The 24,312-nt window shown below is 47.1% G+C and overlaps 2 protein-coding genes across 2 annotated transcripts in view; both read right to left on the bottom strand.

Annotated features, from left to right (window-relative positions):
• The window catches only part of TTC4 (tetratricopeptide repeat domain 4), a 42,690-nt gene extending 32,177 nt beyond the window's left edge, over positions 1–10,513 (bottom strand). Inside the window, exons 1-5 of the mRNA XM_022575765.3 lie at positions 10,362–10,513; positions 9,596–9,713; positions 8,016–8,177; positions 4,414–4,491; positions 2,850–2,974 (exon numbers count right to left, since the gene is read on the bottom strand). Coding sequence (XP_022431473.2) covers positions 2,850–2,974; positions 4,414–4,491; positions 8,016–8,177; positions 9,596–9,713; positions 10,362–10,433 — 555 coding nt within the window. The 5' untranslated portion in view covers positions 10,434–10,513. The remainder of the gene's footprint in view (positions 1–2,849; positions 2,975–4,413; positions 4,492–8,015; positions 8,178–9,595; positions 9,714–10,361) is intronic.
• A 3,899-nt stretch (positions 10,514–14,412) lies between these two features.
• Positions 14,413–24,312, bottom strand: part of MROH7 (maestro heat like repeat family member 7) — a 44,269-nt gene continuing 34,369 nt past the window's right edge. Inside the window, 7 exon segments of the mRNA XM_089922167.1 lie at positions 14,413–15,004; positions 15,538–15,600; positions 17,676–17,778; positions 21,492–21,614; positions 21,870–22,025; positions 22,617–22,832; positions 23,564–23,704. Of these exon segments, the coding sequence (XP_089778293.1) occupies positions 14,760–15,004; positions 15,538–15,600; positions 17,676–17,778; positions 21,492–21,614; positions 21,870–22,025; positions 22,617–22,832; positions 23,564–23,704 (1,047 nt within the window). The 3' untranslated portion in view covers positions 14,413–14,759.

A 24,312-nucleotide genomic window follows, 5' to 3' on the forward strand; every position in this document is an offset into this window, starting at 1 on the left:
AGAACATATTTTAAATAGCTGGTTGAAAGTTTTTTACCTTTTAAGTCTCATGTCTGGGCTTCCTCAGGGACAGTTTCTGTTGATTTCTTTTCCTGGATATGGACCACACTTTGATCCTTTGCATGTCTTGTAATTTTTTGTTGAAAACTGGACATTTAAAATAATATAATGTGGCAACTCTGGAAAGCATATGCTCTCTCTCCCCTCCCCAGTGTTTGTTGTTGCTGTCGCTATTGTTTGTTTAGTGACTTTTCTGAACTAATTCTGTAAAGCCTGTATTCTCTGTTATATGTGACTACTGAAGTCTCCAGTTAGCTTAGTGGTGAGATAATGACTGGACAGATTTCCCTAAACGCCTGGAGCCAAAAAGTCTCCCAGTCTTTGCCAAGGGGCTCTGCAGGCATGTTTGGACAAGGCTTCAACAATCACCCCAGTAGTTAACAATTCAGCCTTAGCCTTCATTTCCTGCTGGCACAAAGCTTCCAAATCAGCCAGAGGTTAGAGCTTAGGACATTCTTAGATCTTTCCTGAGCACATGCATAGCAAGAGCACATATGTGACCTTCTAGATTTCCAGGAATATGTTGGAGCTTTTCAAAGCCCCTACAGAATCTCATTCCCCAGCTTTCCCTTTTAAGTTTTCTGGTAAGCCTATTATTTGCCTCAGGGGTTTTCCACTGCCTCAGGCAGATGCAATCTTAAATAACTGCCTCAAATTGTCTTTAACAAATGCCTCCTACACCAACACTCTGTGAAAAAGCTTTTCCTACTGGGATAGCTTCAAGATGTGTCAAATAAAAACAACTTGTAAGTGGGATCTTCTAGATGGTCAAATAATGACAATCCTCTGGGAATGGGGCTTTGAAGGAGCTCTAATCCTGTTCTGTTTCTGGTGGCCGCCAGGCTGCTCATTTTCACCAAGATTGTGGGCTGTTTGCTTTCAAGGCTACTATGCAACAAGGGAGGGAGGAGATGGGGATAGGGCAAGTTAAAAATGCCACAAAGCTTGCTGTTCTTACGGAGGTTCAGCCATTTTTCTTGAACCAACACTACCCAGATTGCTGCAAGCCTTCCATTCATTTCAGAGTTATGAAAAAGTTGATTGAGCATTTTTGTCCATTTTCCATGGACTTTATGGAGAAAATTTTTCCGGGTCTTTAGCTGGCTATTTTTGCTGACATCACTTCTCTTTACTGATTTCTTTATCTACTTAAGTCTATCAGTTACTCTGAGAGAGGGATGTTGACATTTCTACCTATTTATACATTTGTCTCTTCCTTCTGTGAGTTGTCAATTTTTGCTTCATACATTTTGAAGTTCTATTATTAGGTACATACACATTTAGAATTGTTAAATATGCTTGATAAACTGACCCTTTCATCATTAAAAAAAAAAAATGCCTTGCTTTATCTCTGGTAACAGTCATTGCCTTGAAGTCTATTTTGTCTGATCTTAACATAACCATATGGGTCTATTGCTCACATATACCAAGCACATGGGAATCCAAAATCAATTTATACTCAGATAAAAGGGTATACTCCTGATACTCTGCAAGCAATGTCACCTATACCTAATGCCAGGCTTTTGGGCCCTGAAATCTCCCCTTAATTATGCTGCAGGACCTAAAAGCTTTCATTTAGGTCGAACAAGGGTTTTTCTGCAGATAAGCTCGGCGATGGCCTTCCACAGTAGCCCTCTAGATCTTCTCTCCTGTGTATACCACTTCTAGAAATTCTGGCCCTCCCCTAGTTGCCTAGGCTCAGAATTCTGTTATTGAGCCATGTGGGTCCACACATATCTACTTTTGTAGATACGACCAAAATGACCTCTGACTAAAAACTTATCCCTGTTCAGGGTCAGCTCTAGGCTCCCTTTGCACTGAAAATTCCCATTCCATAGTATAAGCAGTGAACCTATACCAGGAATCAAGAGAACTCAAGTCTGGATTTGTACTGAACAGACTTGTGAGGCAATAATGCACAGGACTAAGAATGTGGACTCTGGAGCCAAACAGCCTGACTTTGAAGCCCAGCTTCACCAGTTGTGTGAGTTGGGCAACTTCCTGATCTCTCTGCTTTAGCTACCTCACTAGTGGAAGGTGAATTAGAGTAGTGCCTCTCTTATAGGACTGTGTGTGGTTCAGATGGATTCATATAAGTAAAAATTTTTAAATAGCACTTGGAACATAATACAGTAAGTGCTATCTAAATGTTGGATTTTTTTTTTGGTAGTGTTGGCAGTCTGTTATTACAGACTACAGAGTTAATTTTATCATCACTGTTGCTGTTATGTGCCAGAAATGTAGCATTTCATGAGCAAGTTATAGGTGTCTTAATGCTGGGAGTTACACAGTATTATAGAAGCTTAAGATTTTGCTTAAATGTTTAACTGTCCTTTCCCCTCCTCTCTTTCAATAGCTATACTCAGTGTGCAGACTAGACTATGGCACTAATCTATTTATTCAAATCATAATAGTCATAAATTTATCAAGTACTATGTATTCTTCCTTGCCTCTATCATATTATAATTATTTATGTACTTGCTTGTTTACTTATCTGTATCCTCCAGAGTGCCAAGGGTAGGGACTGATTTTGGGTTTTGTTTGTTGTTGTTGTTTGGCTGGCTGTTGTTGCTTTGGCTGATCCCACACATGGCCTGTGGGATCTTAGTTCCTGACCAGGGATTGAACCGTGGCCCTCGGCGCCGAGTCCTAACCGCTGGATCGCCAGGGAATTCCCTGGGTTTTGTTTTAAAGAAGAAAAAGTTTACAATGACCCAAGATACAATCTGGGAAATGCTAATTAATTAATGCTAATTAGCAAATGCCAATTGGCTGATTTTGCCACCAACCTTCAACTTGTCTGCTTTAGCCCTCATTTCCAGAAGCTTCTTCTCTGTGGCATCTATCTGCAGGCCCTCATCGCACCAGTTCACAGCCTCGACATAGTTTTTCAGTTCCAGATGGCATAAGGCACCTGTAGAACCCAGCACCCTTAGTATCTGTGGACAACAGGCATGGGAAGAGCCATCCTTGAAAGGGACCCCCAACCTTAACCAGCTACCAGCCAGTACCCTGAAGGGAAAATGGATGATAAAGACCCTTGTAGTACATTCCCCAGACAAGGAAGACTATTTCTTGTATCTTAGATCAGAAAGATTTCTAGGGCTCATTCAGCTCAAAACTCCTGTAAGCCTTTCTGGTATCAAGGACTGTTAAAGTAGGGAAGGCTACAGCTTAGTGGCAAAGAACACAGTCTTTGGAATCAGACAGATCTAGACTGGAAATCTGGCTGTCATTTACCAACTAAACATTAGACAAAGGACTGAGCATCCCTGAGCTTCAGGTTCCTCATCTATAAATGAGAAGAATAAAGTTCATCTCAGATGGCTTTCTTTAAATGGAGAGAGAAAGCAGAATTTGTCTCAGTCATTCACAAAAGCAATGGCAAGACCAAAGACATCAGGTCTCTCCTAAAATTGTTCTTGATGGCTACCAGTTTAAGCTGCCTCTCCTTTAATCATGTTTTGTCTCCAGTTAGCCTCTTTGGGCTTTCCACAGAATTTAAAAATATCAGAACTGTAAGGGCTTAAATGTCAATAGAATCCAACCTGATCTTCCAGAGATGGGCATACTGATACTCAGAGTGGGTGTCTCGCCATGGTCACATAGTAAGGTAAAAGTGACAATTCAATCAAAGTACAGACTTCCAGCCTGTGGCAAATTCCACAGGACTATACTCAATTTACTTGCCCATCTTTGTTTAGTACCTCCTTTCCCTACAGCTGAAGGACCTAGATCTACTTAAACCCCCTAACCATGATTAATTAAGCAATAACTTTGATAAAGCATTTTAAGTTGGTCATGAGGATACAGAGATTAATATGTAATGAATAAATTAAAGTTTACAAATCACCTTTGAGCTTCTCAAAGAAAAGGTGAAGTATAAAAGTAATAAAAGCACTATTATTACACACAAAGGTCAGACTACAAGAGAAAAAATAATCTGGGAACATCTCAGCATTTGAGTTAGCAGCCAAAGTCCCATAACTTATCTTTTAATTAACATTAACATGGCATTTGAAGATCTTGCCTTTCAATCAGCTAGTTTGGAAAAAAAATTAGAATGTGGCTTTTAAAACTGCTTTATTTTAATTAATTTTATCTTTATTAATTTAAAATGAGAAGTTTCAATTTCTCTACAAATTCTTAAAACACAGAGGGTTGGATTATTCTCTGGGGAATTCTTTTAAAAATGGCATGTTGCTGTTGACAAGGACTTAATATCAAGATGGCAAAAATAAGATGACTTCATTAGTATCTTAGCACCTTCATATCAAAGCTTAAAATACTTCTGGTGCAGTGCATGCCAGCTTTTCCGCGATGACAATCATACTACAGCTCTACAAGACTTACCTCTTACTATGGCTTTCAGGTGGCAGGGTTTTAGCTTTCTGGCAGCTGTCACATCATTGAGAGCAGACCGAAAATTGCCTAACAAAACACCATTCAGTAAAAGAGAAAACACGTTTTGAGATCAGATTACTTCCAAAATTTTGTGTGTAGAAACAAAAACACTCTTGCACAATCTTGGAGAGATAAAAATCAGAGCAACTGTTTATATTGGGTTGGCCAAAAGGTTCGTTCGGGTTTTTCATAGCATCTTACAGAAAAACCTGAACGAACTTTTTGGCCAACCCAATAGAAAAAAATATAGTTGTGCTCATCAAGCACCTTAGAAATGTTTACAGCATCAGGCAACCCACCGAACAACTATAAATGGCTAGTAAGCATATGGAGAGATACTCAACATCACTAATGATTAGAGAAATTAAAATTAACATGAAATTGGTAAAAACTAAAAACAGATAATATCCAATATTGGTGAAGATATGGAAAAAGGACACTCTAAGAGTAAATTAGAAAGCAAACTGGCATGCACTTTGTACACACACTTTGACCCAACAATACTCTTCTAAGAACTGATCCTTAAAAATGCTTGCAAAACAATAAAGATGTTAAAAAAAAAATGCTTGCAAAAAAGCAAAACAAAAAAAATGCTTGCAAAAATGTAAAAGGATAAATCTAAAAGCATGTTAACTGCTGCATTACTTTTAATTATGAAAAGCTGGAGATAACCTAAATACCCTCAATTTAGTAATGATGAAATAAATTATGGTAAATCCATACTACTAAATACTATACAGCTATTTAAAAGAGTAAGACAGCTCTGCATGTAGAAGCATGATAGGATGTCTGTGCTATATTATTTTAAGTGGTGGGTCAATGTGTATAGAAGCCCATCTTTATAAAACAAACCAATCTAAATATACAGACACAGGTACACACACATACATATTTGTAAGTGCATTTAAAAAAGGTGTGCAATCATACACACTGGTTATCCAAACTAGGAGGCATGAGATAGACTTTCACTTTCTAGTTTATACTGTAAGTATTACTTAACAGCTTGGTATTTACCTATTAATTTCACTTCTAAAACTCTAGCCTGGGGGTCTGCAAAATTTTTCTCTAAAGGGCCATATAGTAAATATTTCAGACTTTACAGGCTACATATGGTCTGTTATACATTCTTCTTTGTTTTACAATCCTTTAAAAATGTAAAAAACACTTTTAGCTCACAAGAGGTCAGGGATCCAGATGTGGCCTGTGAGTCATAGTTTTTTGCCAAATCCTAAAGAAAAACCAGAATTACTGGAAAAACTTTATCACTAACTTTGTTCATTTTTGCATTACTTAAAAAAACCTAGGGCTTCCCTGGTGGCGCAGTGGTTGAGAATCCGCCTGCCGATGCAGGGGACACGGGTTCGTGCCCCGGTCCGGGAAGATCTCACATGCCGCGGAGCGGCTAGGCCCGTGAACCATGGCTGCTGAGCCTGCGCATCCGGAGCCTGTGCTCCGCAACAGGAGAGGCCACAACAGTGAGAGGCCCGCGTACCGCAAAAAACAAAACAAAACAAAAAAAACCCAGAAGCAGCTATATACTCAACAACAGCAGAATAGTAAAGCAAATAGTGTAAACCCTGGTATGTCCATATGATGCAACTTTATGTAGCTATTAAAATAGTATTCACAAATAATTTAATGACAGGTGAAATTGTTTATGTTATAAAATTAAGTGAAAAGAACTGAATACAAAATTGGAAGAACAGCATGATCCTAACTATGGAAAACATACATATAAGAGAAATCCAAAAACTTCTGGTAAAAGGCAGTAGACTGAACACATGCAGTTCAACCCCTACCACTTCCCCTCTGCCACAAAAAAGCCATAAATCCACAGAGACAACAAGAATGAGAACAACAGAGAACACATTTTAAAGCTGGAGAACAAAGAGACACAGGCTAAATGCCTAATTAGGCTTGAGAAAACTGACTTCTAAGCCAGCAGGGGGAAAACTCAAAGCTACCAAGCTATACTGTAGAACCTACAAAGTACTCAGGACTAAAGAATCAACAGCACCAGGTACCTCCGGAAGCGTGGATAAAGGGGTCTTCCATTTAGTGTATTCTGAATCAAACTCAATTCCACATCCTAATGCTAGCACTGTGTACCCTTCAACAATTCATTTTACTACATTTATTACTACAGTTTCTTACTCTGCTAACTAGGGATAAAGCTGTTAACCTCATTTATCTTACATAGCTGCTATGAGGTCAAGAGGGATTAAAAAAAAATGTGAAAGTGCTCTGTAAGCCATACCAGTGACATCATTTAAGGAATGTCTCTGAATATTACACATTTGCTCCTCTGGTTATCACATTACATGCGGTTTTTTTCTTTCAAGGTGTTTTTGGTCTTATTAGCCCTATACATGACATTCTTTAGTTCCCCAAGGAAAGGAACTATGTAGCTCTTATTCACAGTGCAGTGCCTACACACAGTAAATGCTTTCTATTTACTGACTGAATAGGTAAATGAATTAAGCTCCTTTAGGGAAAGGTCAGGTCTTAACTCACTTCTATGATGCCAGTGCCTAGCACGGAACAAGAACTCAGTTTGCTCAATGAAGAAAATGTATTCCTCCAGAAGTTAGAAGAGTGGGTTTCTAGTCAAGGTTCTGGCACTAACCAAAGGGGTCGCTCTCTGGGCCTATGTAAAATGACGGGGCTGGCTGGCTCAAATAATCTCTAAAGTTCTAAAGGAGAAGACAGCTGGAGCGGCCTATGATTAGAAAGAAACTCTGCTCCAATGGTGACGAGTCCCAACAGACTTATCCCAGCTAGACTGCAAGGCTTATTGTCTACCAGCCCCTCAGAAAAGGCTGAGGTCATTCCCAGGTCCTCTCTAAAACTCTGTGATAAGAAACATGGGTCTAATACGACCAAGACTATAGTCACCAACAATAATGCCACCCAAACAATTAATCAGTGTTTCCCAAAATCATGTCTGCAGAACAGTCCTGCATGTTAATAAGTGTTACTTGAAAAGGAGGCTTATAAAACCTGAGAATCACAGGGTAAGGTTCTTTGCTGTAGGTTTTCTCAGCATTAACATACTAATGTGCACTGCAGATCTCCCATGAAGCAGCAGCACTGTCCAAATTTACTTGTTCAAAGAATGTTTTACTTCAAAGGTCCCACAGAATACTCTTTGAGAAATTCTCCCTTGTATTAATACAGTTTCTCTCACACAAAGAACTCTATTGCCTTAACCCTTCTAGCATCCTTGAGAAGAGGCCAGAAAAAAACTTTCTTTTGTGAGAGAGAGAGTAGAAGCATTTGGGCTCAAAAATTCCAGATCATACCAACTCATGTATTAAGGTATTTGATGTTACTCATTTGGTTCAGACAGCAAGAATTATAGAACCTACCTGGTTTCCCTTTTCACCAAGTCTATCTAGAAAAGCAGAGTTCAGTTAGAGTAAGCTATCCTAGGCTTCTGGGATAAGCAGCTCCTCTTCCGCCGACATTCTCAAACCCTCCACTAGCCATCACACAGTTGTTTTTATCATAAGTTAATTTTTTAGAAAGTACTAAATAATGGAATAAATTACCCAGATAGTACTGTGCTGCTGCCCGGTTGGAATAAAGAACAGCATTCAAATCAGGGTCTGCACATTTCTTCTTTAATCCTTCAGTGTACGAAATCACAGCTTTCTTATAGTCTTTTTCTTTAAAGTAATCATTGCCCTCGTCTTTAAAGGTCCTGGCCTGTTCTGCAAAAAAGAGAAAAAATGATCACTACTTCCTATTTTTTAAAGGGCTCATTAAAAATAATTCTAAATCATGCAATAATGTAATATATGACAAACAAAAACAAGAAACCAATAGGGAAAGAAAACTCAAAAACGAATGCTATAAAACTGGGTATCACCACGGAGAAATAAAGTCACACATACTTAACTACAATCAATTCCAAATATTTTACAAGGTAGATTATTAAGTGTTTACAAAAAAAAAAAAAAAAAAAAGCATAAAGGAAAAAAGTATACTTATCCTGGGCTTCCCAGGTGGCGCAGTGGTTGAGAGTCCGCCTGCCGATGCAGGGGACACTGGTTCGTGCCCCTGTCCAGGAAGATCCCACATGCCGCAGAGCGGCTGGGCCCATGAGCCATGGCCACTGAGCCTGAGCGTCCGGAGCCTGTGCTCCGCAAGGGGAGAGGCCACAACAGCGAGAGGCCAGCGTACCGCAAAAAAAAAAAAAAAAATATATATATATATATATATATATATATATATATATATACTTATCCTAGCTCTTGAAGAGAGGACTCTTTTTTTCAAATATTATTTTGCTTTCTTCTTATTTATTTATTTGCTTATTTATTTATTTATTTTTGGCTGAGTTGGATGTTCGTTGCTGCATGCAGACTTTCTCTAGTTGCAGTGAGCAGAGGCTACTCTTCATTACGGTGCGCGGGTTTCTCATTGTGGTGGCTTCTCTTGTTGCAGAGCATGGGCTCTAGGCGCGCAGGCTTCAGTACTTGTGGCACATGGGCTCAGTAGTTGTGGCTCATGGGCTCTAGAGCGCAGGCTCAGTAGTTGTGGCACACGGGCTTAGCTGCTCCGCGGCATGTGGGATCTTCCCCGATCAGGGCTCAAACCCATGTCCCCTGCATTGGCAGGCAGATTCTTAACCGCTATACCACCAGGGAAGTCTGAGAGGACTTTTTTTTAAGTACAGAAGAAACAGGGGAAAATTACACTTCTGTTTTTGCACGTGTTGTTTGAGTACCTGGAATGCAAATTACCCTCCTCAACTTGGCAAAAGCCTACAAAATTGTTATAATTCAGTTCAAATTTCCCACCCAGTGAAAGCCCACTCCTACCTCCCCCACCTTTAGTATTCCAACAGCACCTATAGTTACACATTGGCACTTATCACACAGGTTTGTCCTGATTCTTTAGGGCAGTTTGGCTATCCACTGGAATGTAACCTTTGAGGGCAGTCTCATTCATTCCTGTATCCCCAATGCCTAGCATTTAGTAGGTATCCAAAGAAGTATATTTGGAATAAATAGTGACAAGTTAGCTTGGGCTAACTACTTCTTGTTATCCATCAGAAGCTTTCTGACTCACACTTTATCTCAATTCAATGGAGAAGCAAAACAAATGTTAGAGTCATTGAAGATACCTTCTGGAGATCGCTCTTCATCAAAAATAATTGACTGGAGGCAAGCCAAGTCAGGATTCTCCTGGGGATCAATTTCTGATGGCGCTTTCTTCATAAATAAGGGGATCTTTTCAAATTCCTGGAGGTTGTTAAGAGAAGAATGAACTACATAAATAAGATTTTCCACTGAGTACATCCAATTCCATGTCTCTACATCAAAGTTTTCTTACTCATCATAATTTGCAAATCTTCATGATTGCCTTTCTCTCTCCCTATCCAGGCCCCAGTTTCCCATCTGTAAAACAGAGTGTAGAATAATCCCTAAAGATCTTTCAGTTCTCACATTCTTATAAGAGTGGTAGTAATCACCATCAATTGAGCGTTCGTATGTTCCTGGCACTTTACCCACCCTCTCACTTCAGCTTTGCCACAATCCCACGAGACTGGTGTTACAGTTCGAGGAATCTTACAAATGAGGGGACGGGCTCAGATAGATGAAATAACTGACCCAGTATTACAGCCAGTATGTGGTGGAGTCACAGGTTTCTGACTCCAAAACCTGTACACCTAAACGTACTGGCAGCTTAAGAGGACCCTCAAAACTTCGGGGCCGATTTTTAACACTCAAGTAGAAACCACGTTTCCGCTGGCAGCGGCAGGGCTCGGAGGTGAGGGAGGCGCCTCGGCGCCCTGGAGGCCCCAGGAGTTCGGACGACGCGCGCGCGCGCGCGCACACACACACACACACACACACACACACACTTGCGGAGACCCCGGGCCCGCTCACCTCCTCCCACTGGTCCTCGTGGAACCCGCCGCGATAAGGCTGGCTCTGGAACTTTTCCAGGAACGAGTCCATGGCGTCGTCAGAGCCCGCGTCCTGCTCCTGCCGCTACATGTCAGCTCCCTAGCTCTCCTGCCACGGTCCAGACGCCGAGAATCGCTCGACAACTTCCGGCGGCGTGAGTGCCCTTCCTTCAATCTTCCGGGCTGCGCCGGCCCTTGTACCTCTGGTTCCGCCTTTCTGGGGGCGTGGCCGACCCGACTCCACCCCTACCCCGGGAAGCACCGGCCCCGCCGCGCCCTCCCGAGTACTTTTGGGGTCGTGGATTCAGTCAACCCATAGTTCCTAAGCTCCTTCCGTGTTCCAGGCCTGTTCTAGTCGCTGGGTATACAGCGCTAGGCAAAGCAGGTAAAATCCCTGCCCTCTAGGGGTTGATTAGGTGGAGGAGAGAGACAGACAAACAAATAAGATGTGAGAGCTTGTCAGGTGGTAGCAAGGACTATGGAAGAAAAGTTTTAAACAGGGTGGGCAGGCATTCAAGCAAAGGAAGAGGCTGGGGGTTGTCTGCGCAAGAGCATTACCCATGGAGGGAACAGAGAGGGCCGGGCTCGGGTGGTGCAGCAAGGATTGTGAGCAGAAGGTAGGTGGGAGGGATAATGGGCTGTGAGTCTGAGCGTTTGGGTTTTCCTCAGCGTGCAGTGGGACCTTCTGGAGAGTTCTGAGGAAAGGAGTGATGTACTCACACTCTGTTTCTGAGGTTAACCATCTCTACCCTCAGTCCCCACAGCTCAGATGGGAACAAGGCCTCCGGGCCAGGTAAGCCTTCCTGCAACCCCGGGGTTACCCAGCAACTGGCTGCTGGGCCCTGCATCGGGTGCTACAGTCTTGGCAGCTCACAGCCTAGTCTAGAAGGAAAGACAGGCAGGTGGCAGACCAATCTAAACCCCAGCTGGCCACAAGCCTGTGCAGTGGAGGCGCAGAGGAGTGGGTGTTCCCTCGGGGGTTCAGGGAGGTTTCACAGAGGAGGTGACACAGACCTGGGAGCAGAGATGAGGACTATCTCTGCAGATGGATGGGGGCTGAAAGGAAGTTGGGCATTTTAGGCAGTGGGAGCCCATGTGCAGACACACGCGTGTGGGCAACAGCCTGCATGCTGGCTACCGCAAGAGTTAAGAGGAAGGCCAGCAAGGTGGGTGGGGGCCAGAGGTCCTGACTGCCCTGTAGCCCTTTATCCTGCAGAGGACAGTGAGCCACTGACAGACCTATGGGCAAATTTGTCTTAGGAAGGCCTGGGTTGCCAGGTGAAGGATTGATGGGGGAGTCTGGATTAAGAGATTGACAAGGAGAATGCTGGTGAGAGTCCAAGGGAGAAAAGAGATCTGAAGCCCAGAAGCAGAGCTGGCAGGCTTGCTCATTATTTGACACGAGGATGAGACAGACAGCAGGGCTAAGGATGACACGTGGAGCTTTCCAGGGCCAGGACTGTGTGTCTTTTCCTTTCTACCTCACCCACACCCAGCAGAACACCTGGTCCAAATGCTCCCTTTCCTCTAAATCCAAACCTCCTTTTCCACACTTCCTCCTCTAGCCCGCTCCCTAAGGATTCCCTTTTATTCTCTTTATTTATTTTCCCTTCCTGAATACAGAGCCTACAAAGTCTTTTTCTTCCTTTTTTAAATGTGATTCCTATAAAATCCTGTAAGATTTTAGGTGATGGTAGGGAAGGTTCAGAGAAGGGATGTGCTCTTTGACCCTTCCAACTCGAGACTACTTGGGGGCCTTGGCCAATAATTGAGCCTATCAGACTCCTTTGTGCTTCAAGACCACCCAGACCCAGAATAGGTGGCTGTTATTTATCAAGGCCACCAAGACCAGGATGCGGGCCAATGAAAACGGCAGTGTCTCTAGGTGGAAAGAGCTCAAGCATGGGAGTTGGGAGGCCTTTGGGATCCACACTTCTATTGCTTCCTGGCATGATATTGGACAACACCCACCGTCTTTGAGCCCTGTCCTCATTTGGAGAATGTGGGCAATGAAGCCAACCTGCCTTCCCCTTAATTCCATATGGCTACTGTGAGATTCAAATGAGGCAATGCTCGTGAACATTCTTGGCAATGGACAAGGTTATGCAAAATGACCACCCCATTTCCTACTCTCTCAGGCCCAGAATCCTGATGGCCTTGGCCTACATTTATTGGGAGATGACTGTGTGGTCAACTTCGTGGGTTCCTCATCCCCAGCAGGAGCTTAAATGTAGGTGCCCCTCAGGCTTACGTCTCTTCCTGCTCTGCACACTCACCCAGGGAATCTCAGCTCACACCTGTGCACAGATGAATCCCAAATCTGTTTCCATCTCAGATCCCTCCCGCATGCAGCCAGCACCTGGGGGTGGTCTCCACTAGCATGGCAGACAAGCCCCTCAAGTTCACCATGTCCAGACTGAACTCACCCCTCCCCCAACCTGCTCCTGGTCCTGAGGGACGCTCAGTGGGGGACACCATTGGCCTAGTCATCCACCCAGAAACCTGGGCACCATCCTGACGTCTTGCTCTCCCTCCTGTCATCCACCAGATTCTGAAAATTCTCCTTCCTCAATCTCCCACAGGTCCAGTCACCCTCTCCATCCTGCACTGCAGCCCAGGCCCCTGCCAGGCCCCGAAAGCCTCTAGCCGGGTCTCCCTGTCTGTGCTCTTGTCCACTCCCCCGACCCAGCACTTTCCCTCCATTCCTGCATGGGCTTTCTTCCTCTCTGTTTTCTGATTTATTCCCTTTTATGCTCCAGAGCCCTCCTCCTTTCCCACTCCTATCACTCTAATGTGTTTTAATGGACATTTTCAGTTTGTAAGTGTCCTTGCAAGATGCAACTTCTTTTGTGCATATGTTTTATATAGTTTTTTCCCTCGGCACTAGGTTTTAGGTCCCATCCATGGTGCTACATGTACCCCTACCGCCCCTAACTGCTGCGTGGGACTCCAGAGTGCCCATTCACTTCCCGAAGATGGGTCCTCAGGCTGCCTCCTCTGCCTTGCACCACAGATAACACTAAGACTTCCTCATACGTCTCCCCTTATGGACCTATGGGAATATTTCCCTGACACGTGTGCCCACGAGTGGAATTGCTGAGTTACGGGCATGCATAAACCTAATATGACTGAAGAGTGACAGATTCCTGTCCAGAATGGTTACCATCTGCCCTCCTATCAGCAGTGCCTGTATGCACACGAGGAGGGAGCTTTCTAAAGCAGACACCTGCCCACATCTCCCCACTGCTTGCCTCTCCCCTTCCCACCATGCCTTCCCAGACTCTGAAGTCTTCCTCCTTTACACAGCCTCCAAGGCCATACTGACCCAGCCCTTGTCCTCCTCTTCCTTCCCGCTCTGGGCTCCAGGGCACCTATGAATCTGTAGTTGGTTGGCTCTTGGTCCCATGTGCCCTGCTCTTCTCCATACACGCCTGTCATATGGTCATCTTTCCAAACCCCCTGGAGGGGATGTCTCTTCTCTGGGAAGCCTTCCCTGACACTCCAACCCCCAGCTGGCTGATGTACCTCCTCTGGACTTCACAGCCCCTATGCTGCCGCTCAGCACAGCATTGACCTGCTGGGCTGTTCGTGTCTTTATATGTCTCTGATACTTCCATTAGGCCAAAGTTTCTCAACCTTAGCACTTCTGACAATTTGAGGTGGATGAGTCTTTGCTGTAGGGCTGCCCTGTTCACTGTAGGATGTTTCGCAGCATCCCTGGCCTCTACCCGCTAATGACAATAATATTCCCACCCCAAGTTGTAACAACCAAAAATGTCTTCAGACCTGGCCAAAATCACCCCCAGTTGAGAACCACTGCATCAGACTATGAACTGCCCAGGGCCTGGGGCTGGGACTCATTCACATCTGTATCTCTGGCACCCAGAGCAGGCCTGGCCCAGGTTAGGTGCTCAGTAAATATTGCCCGAATTGCAATATTTACTGAGTGGTGGCCAATTGCTGGGCAAAGACTTTGCTGGGCAAAGACTGGAGGGTGAGACTCAGAGATCAGGATTCTGGGATATGCATGATATCATGGGGTGGAGGGGGTTCTCTTTTCCTCCTCCAAAGGCTACCCAAATCATCATCTCCTTTTGTTCTTATTCTCTCCCTGTGAGGGAGGGGAACCTGAGACATCTAGCAGACTTACTGTGTGGCCTTGAGCAAGCCATACCACCTCTCTGAGCCTCAGCCTCCCCACTTATAATATGTGGACAGGACAGACTATGTCCATCTGTAAATGTTGACTGACTCAATGATTAAGGCCATGCTCATCTCATAGGAAACATTCCGTGAGGAGAGGCAAAACACGTGGCATTTATAGTGAGCATGGCTGGGGCCATGGCCACCTCCAAGGAGGGCTGGGGGCTCAGGGACATCACTGCTTCAAGGACATCCTCAAGGAACCCAGCTCCTGCATGATCCAGGAGCGCCGCTGGTGGGAAGTGGGCAGGTTCTCACAGCTAGGGCTCCAGCGGTGCATGGTAGCCGGGTCACACGCCCAAGAGTCCCCATGTGGCAGTGGCCAAGAGTCCCGCCAGCAGCTGGCCAGGATGCTGTCCTGGGCCTGAGCCGTGTAGATGCACACTTATGCTTCTGGGTCGTGTCTCAAGTTTTCCAGAGCTGAGTTATGGGGAGGAGAGAAGTCGCTTGTTAAGACCAGGTCCACCCATGAGACTCACACCTCAGCCTTCTCCCTTCATGCCTTGGCTTTAGCACTCTGCCCAGCATACCCTCATCTCCCAGCTCTTCAAATTGTTCATGCCTTTTGAAGCCTGAATCAAAACGTGCATTCTCCGGGAAGCCTTCTTGGACTACCCCAGCCTACCTTCATGCTCCCATCAGCTTCCCCAGTTACAAAATTTACGTGCTCCCTTAAGAGTCTGAACTACTTGCTCTACACTAAATGGTTTTTGGTCTTATTTTCTGAGCCTCGTTTCCTGGATCATAGGCTCCCCTAGGGTGGGGTTGTGTGTCTGTGTCTTGGTGACTCCACGGTACTTAACATGTACTTGCCTGGGTCAATACCAGCACAGTTGGACTGAGCTAAAACCCCTGGCCTTGGGACACAACCCTTCCCTTTCCCATTACCCACTGTGAGCCTACTCGTTCCCTCACTGGCCCCTGAAATCTCACCAACGCAGGGCAGGACTTACCGGCTTTAACTTCATTCAGATGATCTTCCGTCATGATGCTCTCCATGCAGGGGACCAGGGACACTTGAGCATAATCTGAGAGGTGAGTGCCTCCACCCCCTGACTCCGACCCCCACCTTTGGACCAGACCCCCTCAGAAAAGCTCTCCCTACCCTCTTCCAGCCCCACAAGTAAGGACACAAAAAGAGAACTTTGTCTTGACCTGGGACAGATTCCCTACGACACAGATTCCTAGGAGAGGTGGCAGGTCCAGCAGGCAGGGGTGGCACCAGGACAGGAGCAGCAGCTGGGCGGCAGCTGACTCTGAGAGGTGGCCCTAGGTGGTCTCTTCCCCAGGCTGGTCCTTAGTGTCCTTAGACTTAGGGAGGTGCTGCCTCAGCACCCCCTCCTCCAGGGAGTTTGAGCCACAGTAACAGGAAGAGTACCAAGTGCCTCGCATACCTTCCGGGCAGGTGGTTGGTGGGGCCCCGGGAGGGGCTGAGACTCAGCTCCTCGGCCACACTGCTCAGGCCTACCCTGCTCCCAGCCTGCATGCCCAGCTCCTAAAGTACCTGTGGATCCGTGAATGAGCCGGACCTCTCAAGAGGCCCTTCCCACATTTCTGTGCCTGGCTAATTCCTATTTGTCCTTGAATATTCAGTTTAACACAGTCGCTCCTCCAGGAAATTTTTCCTGACCCTGCCCCCAAGCTAGTTAAATGCCTCTCTGGGTTCCCAGACTCTCTGAGTTTCTCTCTACTTGTATATACTGTGTTGTATTTTACTTGTGATTCGTGAACATCTCCCACCAGACCAGGGGTTTCTTCAGCTTAGATCCACTGGGGACGGGGGAGTAGAAAGGATGGTCTCTGAGTGTATGCTTATATGCATTTTTCTAGGGAAAGTGCTCATAACTTTCTTCGGGGTCTCACAAAAGATCCATAACCCGCAAGAGGTTAGGAATCAAAACACCACGCTAGGAGCTGTCTGCGGGCAGATGCAGGTGCTACCCAGCTTTCTTTTCCCAGCACAGGCCCTGACACAGAGAAGACTCCCAGGGTGTTAAACACCAACATTTTTAGAAGTGATTAATTTGGAGTGAGATTTTAGAGAAGTCAAAATTTAAGAAATAATGTCACTCTGTGTGAGAAGATGTCCCTGAGCCGGTCCCCACAGCCTGAGGGATTGCCCCCTGTCCTGGGCATCACTCATATGTCCCGGAACTGATCACGTTAAGAGCCACCCCTACACCTCCCCACCCCCAAACATCAGCATCACCTCCTGAAAAGTTCTGTGTTTCTCTAGGCTAAGCGCAGTGCCTGAGACAGAGAAGAGGATCAATCAATGTTTGCGGCATAAGCCAATGAATGCATGCATGGATGACAGGATGGATGAAAAACTGCAAGTGAATTGGGCGAAGGTACTAAAAGAAACATCGCTTTACAAGGTGGAGGGCTGGGAACGTCATCCTCTCCAAGCCTCTCTGCAGTAGGGTCTCCTGATCCTTGAAGGGTGTGTGGATATTTCAGAGAGCGGAGGGGAGGGGGGTAGCTGAGAGGAGAAAGCATGCCATCAGACGGGTCCTATGGGGGGACCCTGAGCGAGGGGAATCTATGGTTTTTCCCCCAGAAAGGCAGAGGTCGGGACTGTGGAAAGAAGGATGAAGGTGACTAACACTGAGGGAGCACCTTTATCTGCCAGTGTTCACACACGCAAAAAATATTCTCATCCGGTCCATGAAGTAGGAGTTGATCCCCATCTTACCGATGATCTTACAGATCTTACAGAGGAGCCTCAGTGGGAGTAAATGACTCAGTTGGGGTCACACAGAAAGGGGATCATGGAGCTGAGATCCTAGCTCACTTTTCCACTGTGCAGCTTGGCGCCTCCTGCCGAGGTCAACAGCAAGCTCCTGCTGGGCCTGGACCCCACCGTACTCAGGGGGAACGCAGCACTTCTGCGTACAGATGCCAAGGCTGTGACCTTGGCTCACTTCCCAAGCAGTGATCTCAGAGGAGGGGACACCTTTCTAATTTATACCAAGGCCGTCTGCTGGCCAAGGCTTGCACCCAAGGGGAGGCATCCACCCAGTGCCGGAAGGGCCGCAGCTTCCTTCCAAGGGGAGGAAGCAGTAGGACTAGTTCTGCTAGGGCAGGTTACCTATGAACATGACCGAGGACTTCCGGAGGGAGGCCCTGGAACTCTTGGTGTACTCCAGGCTCTGGCTGAGGAACGTGAAGGCGCTGTCTTGATGGGTGTCCACCTGGGACAAAGAGAAACCTGAGAGTGCTGGGCCCTCAGAGGGACTACCCATCCACCCCTCCCAAAGCTAGGAACGGGGACCATGTCAGGCAGTCGGATCCTGGCTCCTTGCCTCCTAAACGTCTCTGCTACCCATTCTGGACTCTCCCAGAGGCCAGGCCTCATGTTCTCTTAGCTGATTGCAACAGTCATTTCAATGGTCCTCCTGCCTTGGTTGTCTCTTCTTCCAATCCACCCACCTGCTACAGCCGGAAGGTAAGTTCTAAAATGCAAGTCCAGGGACTTCCCTGGTGGCACAGTGGTTAAGAATCCACCTGCCAATGCAGGGGACATGGGTTCGAGCCCTGGTCTGCACCACAACTACTGAGCCTGTGCTCTAGAGCCCTCGAGCCACAACTACTGAGCCCACGTGCCACAACTACTAAAGCCCGTGTGCCTAGAGCCCATGCTCTGCAGCAAGAGAAGCCACCACAAAGAGAAGCCCGCACACTGCAATGAAGAGTAGCCCCCGCTCGCCGCAACTAGAGAAAGCCCGCACACAGCAATGAAGACCCAACACAGCCAAAAATAAATTAAAAATAAATAAATATATATACTTTAAAAAATAAAGTAAATGCAAGTCCAGCCAGAGCTGAGAATGGACATGGCATGCGAGGGACATGACTAAGGAGACAGGTTTGACCAAGGTAAAGGATTCAAGTTACAGAGCAGTGGGGAATAAACTAGAGACTTAGGAGGGTCTTAAAAGTCGTTAAAATCCAGATAGGAATAGGGCTTCCTTATGCATTAGAAAATACGAAGCCAGCACTCATTCTTAATAGGGCAATGACAAAACAATGTTTTGGGCAAAATAGTCTGACATTGATGTTCAGGTTGGGTGTGATCAAGTAGAAACTAGGGGGCAGGCAATCTGCTAAGAGACTGTTGAGGGAGATGAAGAGAAATCTTATCTGATGACTCTCCTGTTGACAATCTGCATGTCAGGGAGTAAACTCCTGGGCCTGGTGGGCAAATCAGTGTCAACTTCCATCACCACCTCCATGCACACCATGCTCCGGTCCCAGTCATGGCCCAGCTCTCCCCAGATCTGTACCTGGTAGAAGCCATTGTTCCTGACTGGAGTGCCTTTCCCTCTTTCCTTCCTGATGAGTTCCCTCTCATTCTTTGGTGCTCAGCTCAGAAACCAGCTCCTCCCCAAAGCTTTCCACAAGCCTCAGGCAAAGCTGATCCCACCACTCTTGACATTTCCATAGCATGTTGCACAGCCTTTGTCATGGCACCTATGACATTGGCCTATAATTATTTATACCTATCTCCCCCACTGAATCTGGTGTTCCCCCAAAAGAAGGGGCCAGCTCACTCAGCTCAGAGTCCTCAGTACCCTGGACAGAGCTTGGCATGGCGCAGGTGCCCAGAAAGTGTTGGATGAATGAATGACTAGGTTACGGACCCCTTCTTAAAGCTAAGGCTAGAGGTTGACCTTCATATGAGCAGAGCTGCTGATGCCTGGAGGGCAAAGAAGAGACTGAGAATCCGGAAGGGTTTAATGCAGAGGTCACAAGCTGGAAGCCCACAAGCCACAAGTGCCTGGCAGGGCAGCGGCCAGCACAGTGTTTTAAATAAGCTAAATTGATTGTTAATTAATATCTTATAAAAATCTAGATTTTCTTGTGAAACTGGAGGCCCTGGTGAGAGTGGGCTGCATGGTGAGCTGGAGCTCTCCACTTGTGCTTTCAACAGAGCCTGGGGGGACTTCCCTGGTGGTCCAGTGGGTAAGACTCTGCACTCCCAATGCAGGGGGCCCGGGGTTCGATCCCTGGTTGGGGAACTAGATTCCGCATGCATGCCACAACTAAGAGTTTGCATGCCGCAACTAAGAAGCCCGCATACCACAACTATGAGCCCGCATGCCGCAACTAAAAGATCCTGCATACCACAGCGAAGACTTCGCATGCTGCAACTAACACCTTGCTGCCGCAACTAAGACCTGGCACAGTCTAAATAAATAAATATTTGTTTTAAGAAGGAAAAAAAAATAAAACCAATGCTTAAAAAAAAAAAACAAAAAACAGAGCCTGGGCGCTCCAGGTTGTCACAGCCCTACCACCTCCACGTCACTTATAATCTGCACAGTCACAGGTCATGGTAAGTATTTGAATTAGCGACCCTGGTCAAACACTTCCTCCAGGCTTTTTTCCCTCTGTAAAATGAGGTAAAATATTAGGCACTGGATTGCAGAAGTTTTGAGCATTGTTGATAACGGTTATTGTTGCAAAGTAACAATCTGTTACTTTGTATATTTTTGTTAGGTTGGTGGGAGAATGGGGATGCTGTAGGCCCCAGCCAGATCTCCCTTAGGGTGTAAAGGATTTATTCCCCCAGGTACAGATTGCTTTGGTGGAAGAGAACTGCTGGCCCAAAGTCATGTCTCTTCCCAGGCGGGCTGGCATCCAATGACAGGGCAGTCCACAACCTCAAGACCTTCTTCAAGGAACAGAACCGGAAACTGACAGACGGCTCAGTCTATGTGGAAACCTGACCCCTAGTTCCAGTGTGAGGTATCTCAGCATAGTGTTGGCTGAGACTTCCCCTGAAACTACACTGCAGCTTGACTCTTCCCTCTGCCACTCCTGCCCTCTGCCCTTCCTTCCACAGGGACCGATCCCAAGGGTGCTCCCTAATAAACCTCCTGCATGCCAATCTCTGCCTCAGAGTCTGCATCCTGGGGGACGCGGCCCATAACAACAGGGAAGGTAGATGGGACTAGATGGCAAAGCTTCCCAAATTGTATGTGGAGGAACCAGGCTGCATCCTGCAGTGCAGGAGTTCACTGTATATATGGCTCTCTCCTACTGCAGGATGTTCTCAGGTGTTATCTCGACAGGGAGTTCTGTGGTTAAATAACTTTGGGAAACCATGAATTAACCATGAAACATTTCCTCAGCACAGAACATCTCAGAGCTTTAATGTACCGATGGCACTGCAAATCCCCAAGAGGAAGATGACGACGCAGTATTTCCCGAACTTATTTGTCTTGGAACTTCTTTTCTCCCCTGTGGGGCATATCTTGTAGGACTGGTGTTGCAAAGAATACACACTGGGAATTACTGTTGTAGAAAAGGGAGCCAATGGAGCCCTTCAAGCAGGGATATAATATAGACAGACTGTGTTTTAACCACACCATTTTGGTGGCCTGAATGGGGAGTGGACTGGAGGGAATGAGATTCAAGGCTTGGGGACCCACTGGATGGCTGGACCAATGGCCCTGCTGAGAGACATCCATGACCTGAGCTAAGGGTAATGATAGTGGGGAGGGGGAGGGAAAGACAGAATCAGAGGTATTAAGGATATTTAAGATTGATCAAAGGTGAAGGTGAGGGAGAGGAATAAGCCTCAGTTAGTTTTAGGTTTCAGCTTTTGGGGATCTAGAGGGACAGAGCAGAACTGACATGGGATAGGCATAAGTTCAGAAGAGATGCTGAGCTTAAGGTGTGTGTGGTTCATTGGGGGAGATGTCGGTAAGCCATGGAGAGGGAACACCAGAAGTGGAGAGAGGAGTGAGAGACAAAGATGAACTTCCAGGAGCCAACGACTTGTAGGTGGTCATGGAATTGTCAGTAAGGATGCTCAGGTAAAAAGAAAAAAGAGGCAAGGAAAGAAACTGCCACCTCCAACACACTCATAAGGACCCACGGTAGTCTTGGAAGCACTCACAAGGTACTTGCAAATTTTGGCCACCATCTGCTGCTGGTTGTCCCAGGGCTTCCGACTGTAAGCTCTTTTTGGCAATTCCCAAGCCATGAAGCAAGAAGAGTGGAACAGGGTCTTCACATATTTCTGGGGGCCAACAGGAAGAGAACACCAGAGCTGTGGAATTCCAGGACAGCCGGAACGTGTTCCCCCAAAAAAACTGTATGAAACTGGATTTTGGAAAAGCAATTCCTATTTGAAACATGCAAGTGAAGTTGGCTGTTTTGAAGAGAAATACTGACATGGGTACCTTTGGTAAACAGACTTGGCCAGACATCAATAAACTGTCCGGTGATGGATCATCTGTGATTCTAGGTTGGGCTCAGGGCCGTGCACACTCACCTGGCTCACCTTGGCATTGCTCTCTTGCATGGTCAGCAGCAGGGGCACCAAGGTGCTGATCATCTGCTCCTCCACGGCTGGGGTGCGGGGCGACCGCAGCTTCTGGACCACCTTGCCGTACAGGTTGATGCAGGAGGAGCGCACGTCCTCTCGTGACTGGGGCAGATCCAGAGGCTCAGGCATGCTCCGTCTTCCAGGAGGCTGCCTGGGCCTCTGTGCCCCACATGGAGGCACATGGCCTTCCTTCCACTCATTCTGAGGGCCCCTCCAGGCTCAAGTCACACAGAGACGGAAAACAGTGAAGGCCACCTGGTGGGCCGATCTGGGGCTGGCGTCTCCCTCAGCAAAGCCTAGGTCTGGAGCTCTGCCCACTCTTCCCAGCCAGGGCCCCCACTAGCCTAAAATGTGCCTTCGTGCCAAGTGGGAAAATGCCCCCCTCTGCTGCGACCAATCATAAAACAGCGACCCCTCTAGGTGGACCAATCACAGTGAGGCAAGTCTCTGGGGAAACTTGATGACGCAAAAAGACCTCCCTCTGTGAGAACTAATTAGAAAAGGAACGTTCTCTGTGCAAACCAGTTACAAAGAGACCAGGACCAGTCGGGACTAGTGCCCCTTCCCCTGGGCTGACTCGGCCTCGCACAGGTCCCAACAGGCTGTGGGAGCTACTGCAACTCCCAGAGCAGCAAAGAACTTCTCTCCGGGTGCCACCCCACCCCATCCTCCCACCCCCATGGGATTCCTTACATCACTGAAGTGTGGCAGCAGGATCTGCAGCATCTCCACATAGACCGAGCTGTCCATCAGCTTCCGGTCCTGCCCCTTAAATATGATCTTGATGTTGTGGACCGCCTCCACCACCAGCAGCCCATCCACACTCTTCAGACCCTTCACCATGGAGGGCAGGAGGGCCTGCACCTTGGTGGTCTGTGGAGAAGGAGCATTTGGGATGGGGGCTCCTATCTGTGCTAACAGGTGGGAGACCCAGCCTCTGATTCACTGAGATGAACTTGGTCAAGCAAGTCCCACCTCCAGGCCTTTGCTTATGTTGTCCCACCTGCCTGGTATGCCCTCATTCAAGCTCCTGCTGTCCCCAAAGCCCTCTTTGGCCTCACTCACTCCTTCCTAGCCTGGATACCTGAGGCCCTTTGTTGTCTCCCCGCTTCTTGGCACTATATAGATGATACCATGCATTGTTAGCTAGCTTTCTGAGTCTATATCCTGTCCCTTTGTCCCTCTAAATCCTAAGCTACAACAACAGTGCCTGGTAGAGAAAAACACAGCACTTTTAATAATGCTAATGGGGCTTCCCTGGTGGCGCAGTGGTTGACAGTCTGCCTGCCGATGCAGGGGACACGGGTTCGTGTCCCGGTCCGGGAGGGTCCCACACGCCACGGAGTGGCTGGGCCTGTGAGCCATGGCCACTGAGCCTGCGCGTCCAGAGCCTTTGCTCCGCAACGGGAGAGGCCACAACGGTGAGAGGCCCACGTACCACAAAAAAAAAAAAAAAAAAAAGAATAAAGTATATAGGGAATTATTAAGTGATACACATTTTACAGATGGGATAACTGAGGCAGAGACAGAAATGAGTTCTGATTCCAGCCACCAGTATTGGAGAGTCAAGGATGGCCAAGCTCCATCCTTCCTCCTGTCAGGGGTCTAGCTGGGTGGGCTCTCCCCTACCCTCCATTTACCTTTTCAGTCCTTCGGGCCAGGATGACCAGGCCTCGGATGGACAGCACCTTCATGATGGGGTCCTGGTGGCTCAGGCCTTCTGCCATCCGCCCCAGAGAGTATTCCTCAGGGATCCGTCGCACCTCCTCCATCTGGAGGAGCTGAGGAAGTAAGGGTAATTACTCCCTGGCTCAAGGGGTACCTCAGGCCCTGTTTGCCTCTGGGGCCTCATTCACACCTGCCTACCCTCTAGCCCACATTCTTACCACCAGCCAGCTTCTAACCAAGCTGCCCATCATTCACGGAATGACTCAGGCTGTTTTGTCCCCTCTGTGCGGGCAGTATTCCCTTCTGCCGGGGCTCTCACCTCCACTCTAGCCCCAGCTCACCACGCACAGCTCCATCCAAAACTCAGCCCCCCTGAAGGCATGTTTGACAGTGTCCCCAGGCCTCGTCTAGGCTGACTGCCCCCTTCTCTGGGGCCCTGGGAGCCCTGAACATGGAAACCTTAGTGCCTCCATGTGCTTATGCATCTGCCTCCCGTATCCTATCCCACTGGCAGCTTCCTTGAGGACACAAACTGAGCCTTTCTCCTTGGGCGCCTGTTACCTGATACAAGCTCTGGGGTGAAGTGTGTGCTCAGGGAACACTTGTTGTCTGAGTTCACATCCAACAAGAAATGGTTCCTTTCCTCCTTAGAATTGCCCTCCAGGACTTCCCTGGTGGTCCAGTGGTAAAGAATCCACCTTACAATGCAGGGGATGTGGGT

Source organism: Delphinapterus leucas, chromosome 1 (genome assembly GCF_059928025.1).
Source record: "Delphinapterus leucas isolate spDelLeu-1000000601 "Yukka" chromosome 1, BTC_Dleu_Yukka2, whole genome shotgun sequence".
In the NCBI taxonomy this organism is placed as follows: Eukaryota; Metazoa; Chordata; class Mammalia; order Artiodactyla; family Monodontidae; genus Delphinapterus; species Delphinapterus leucas.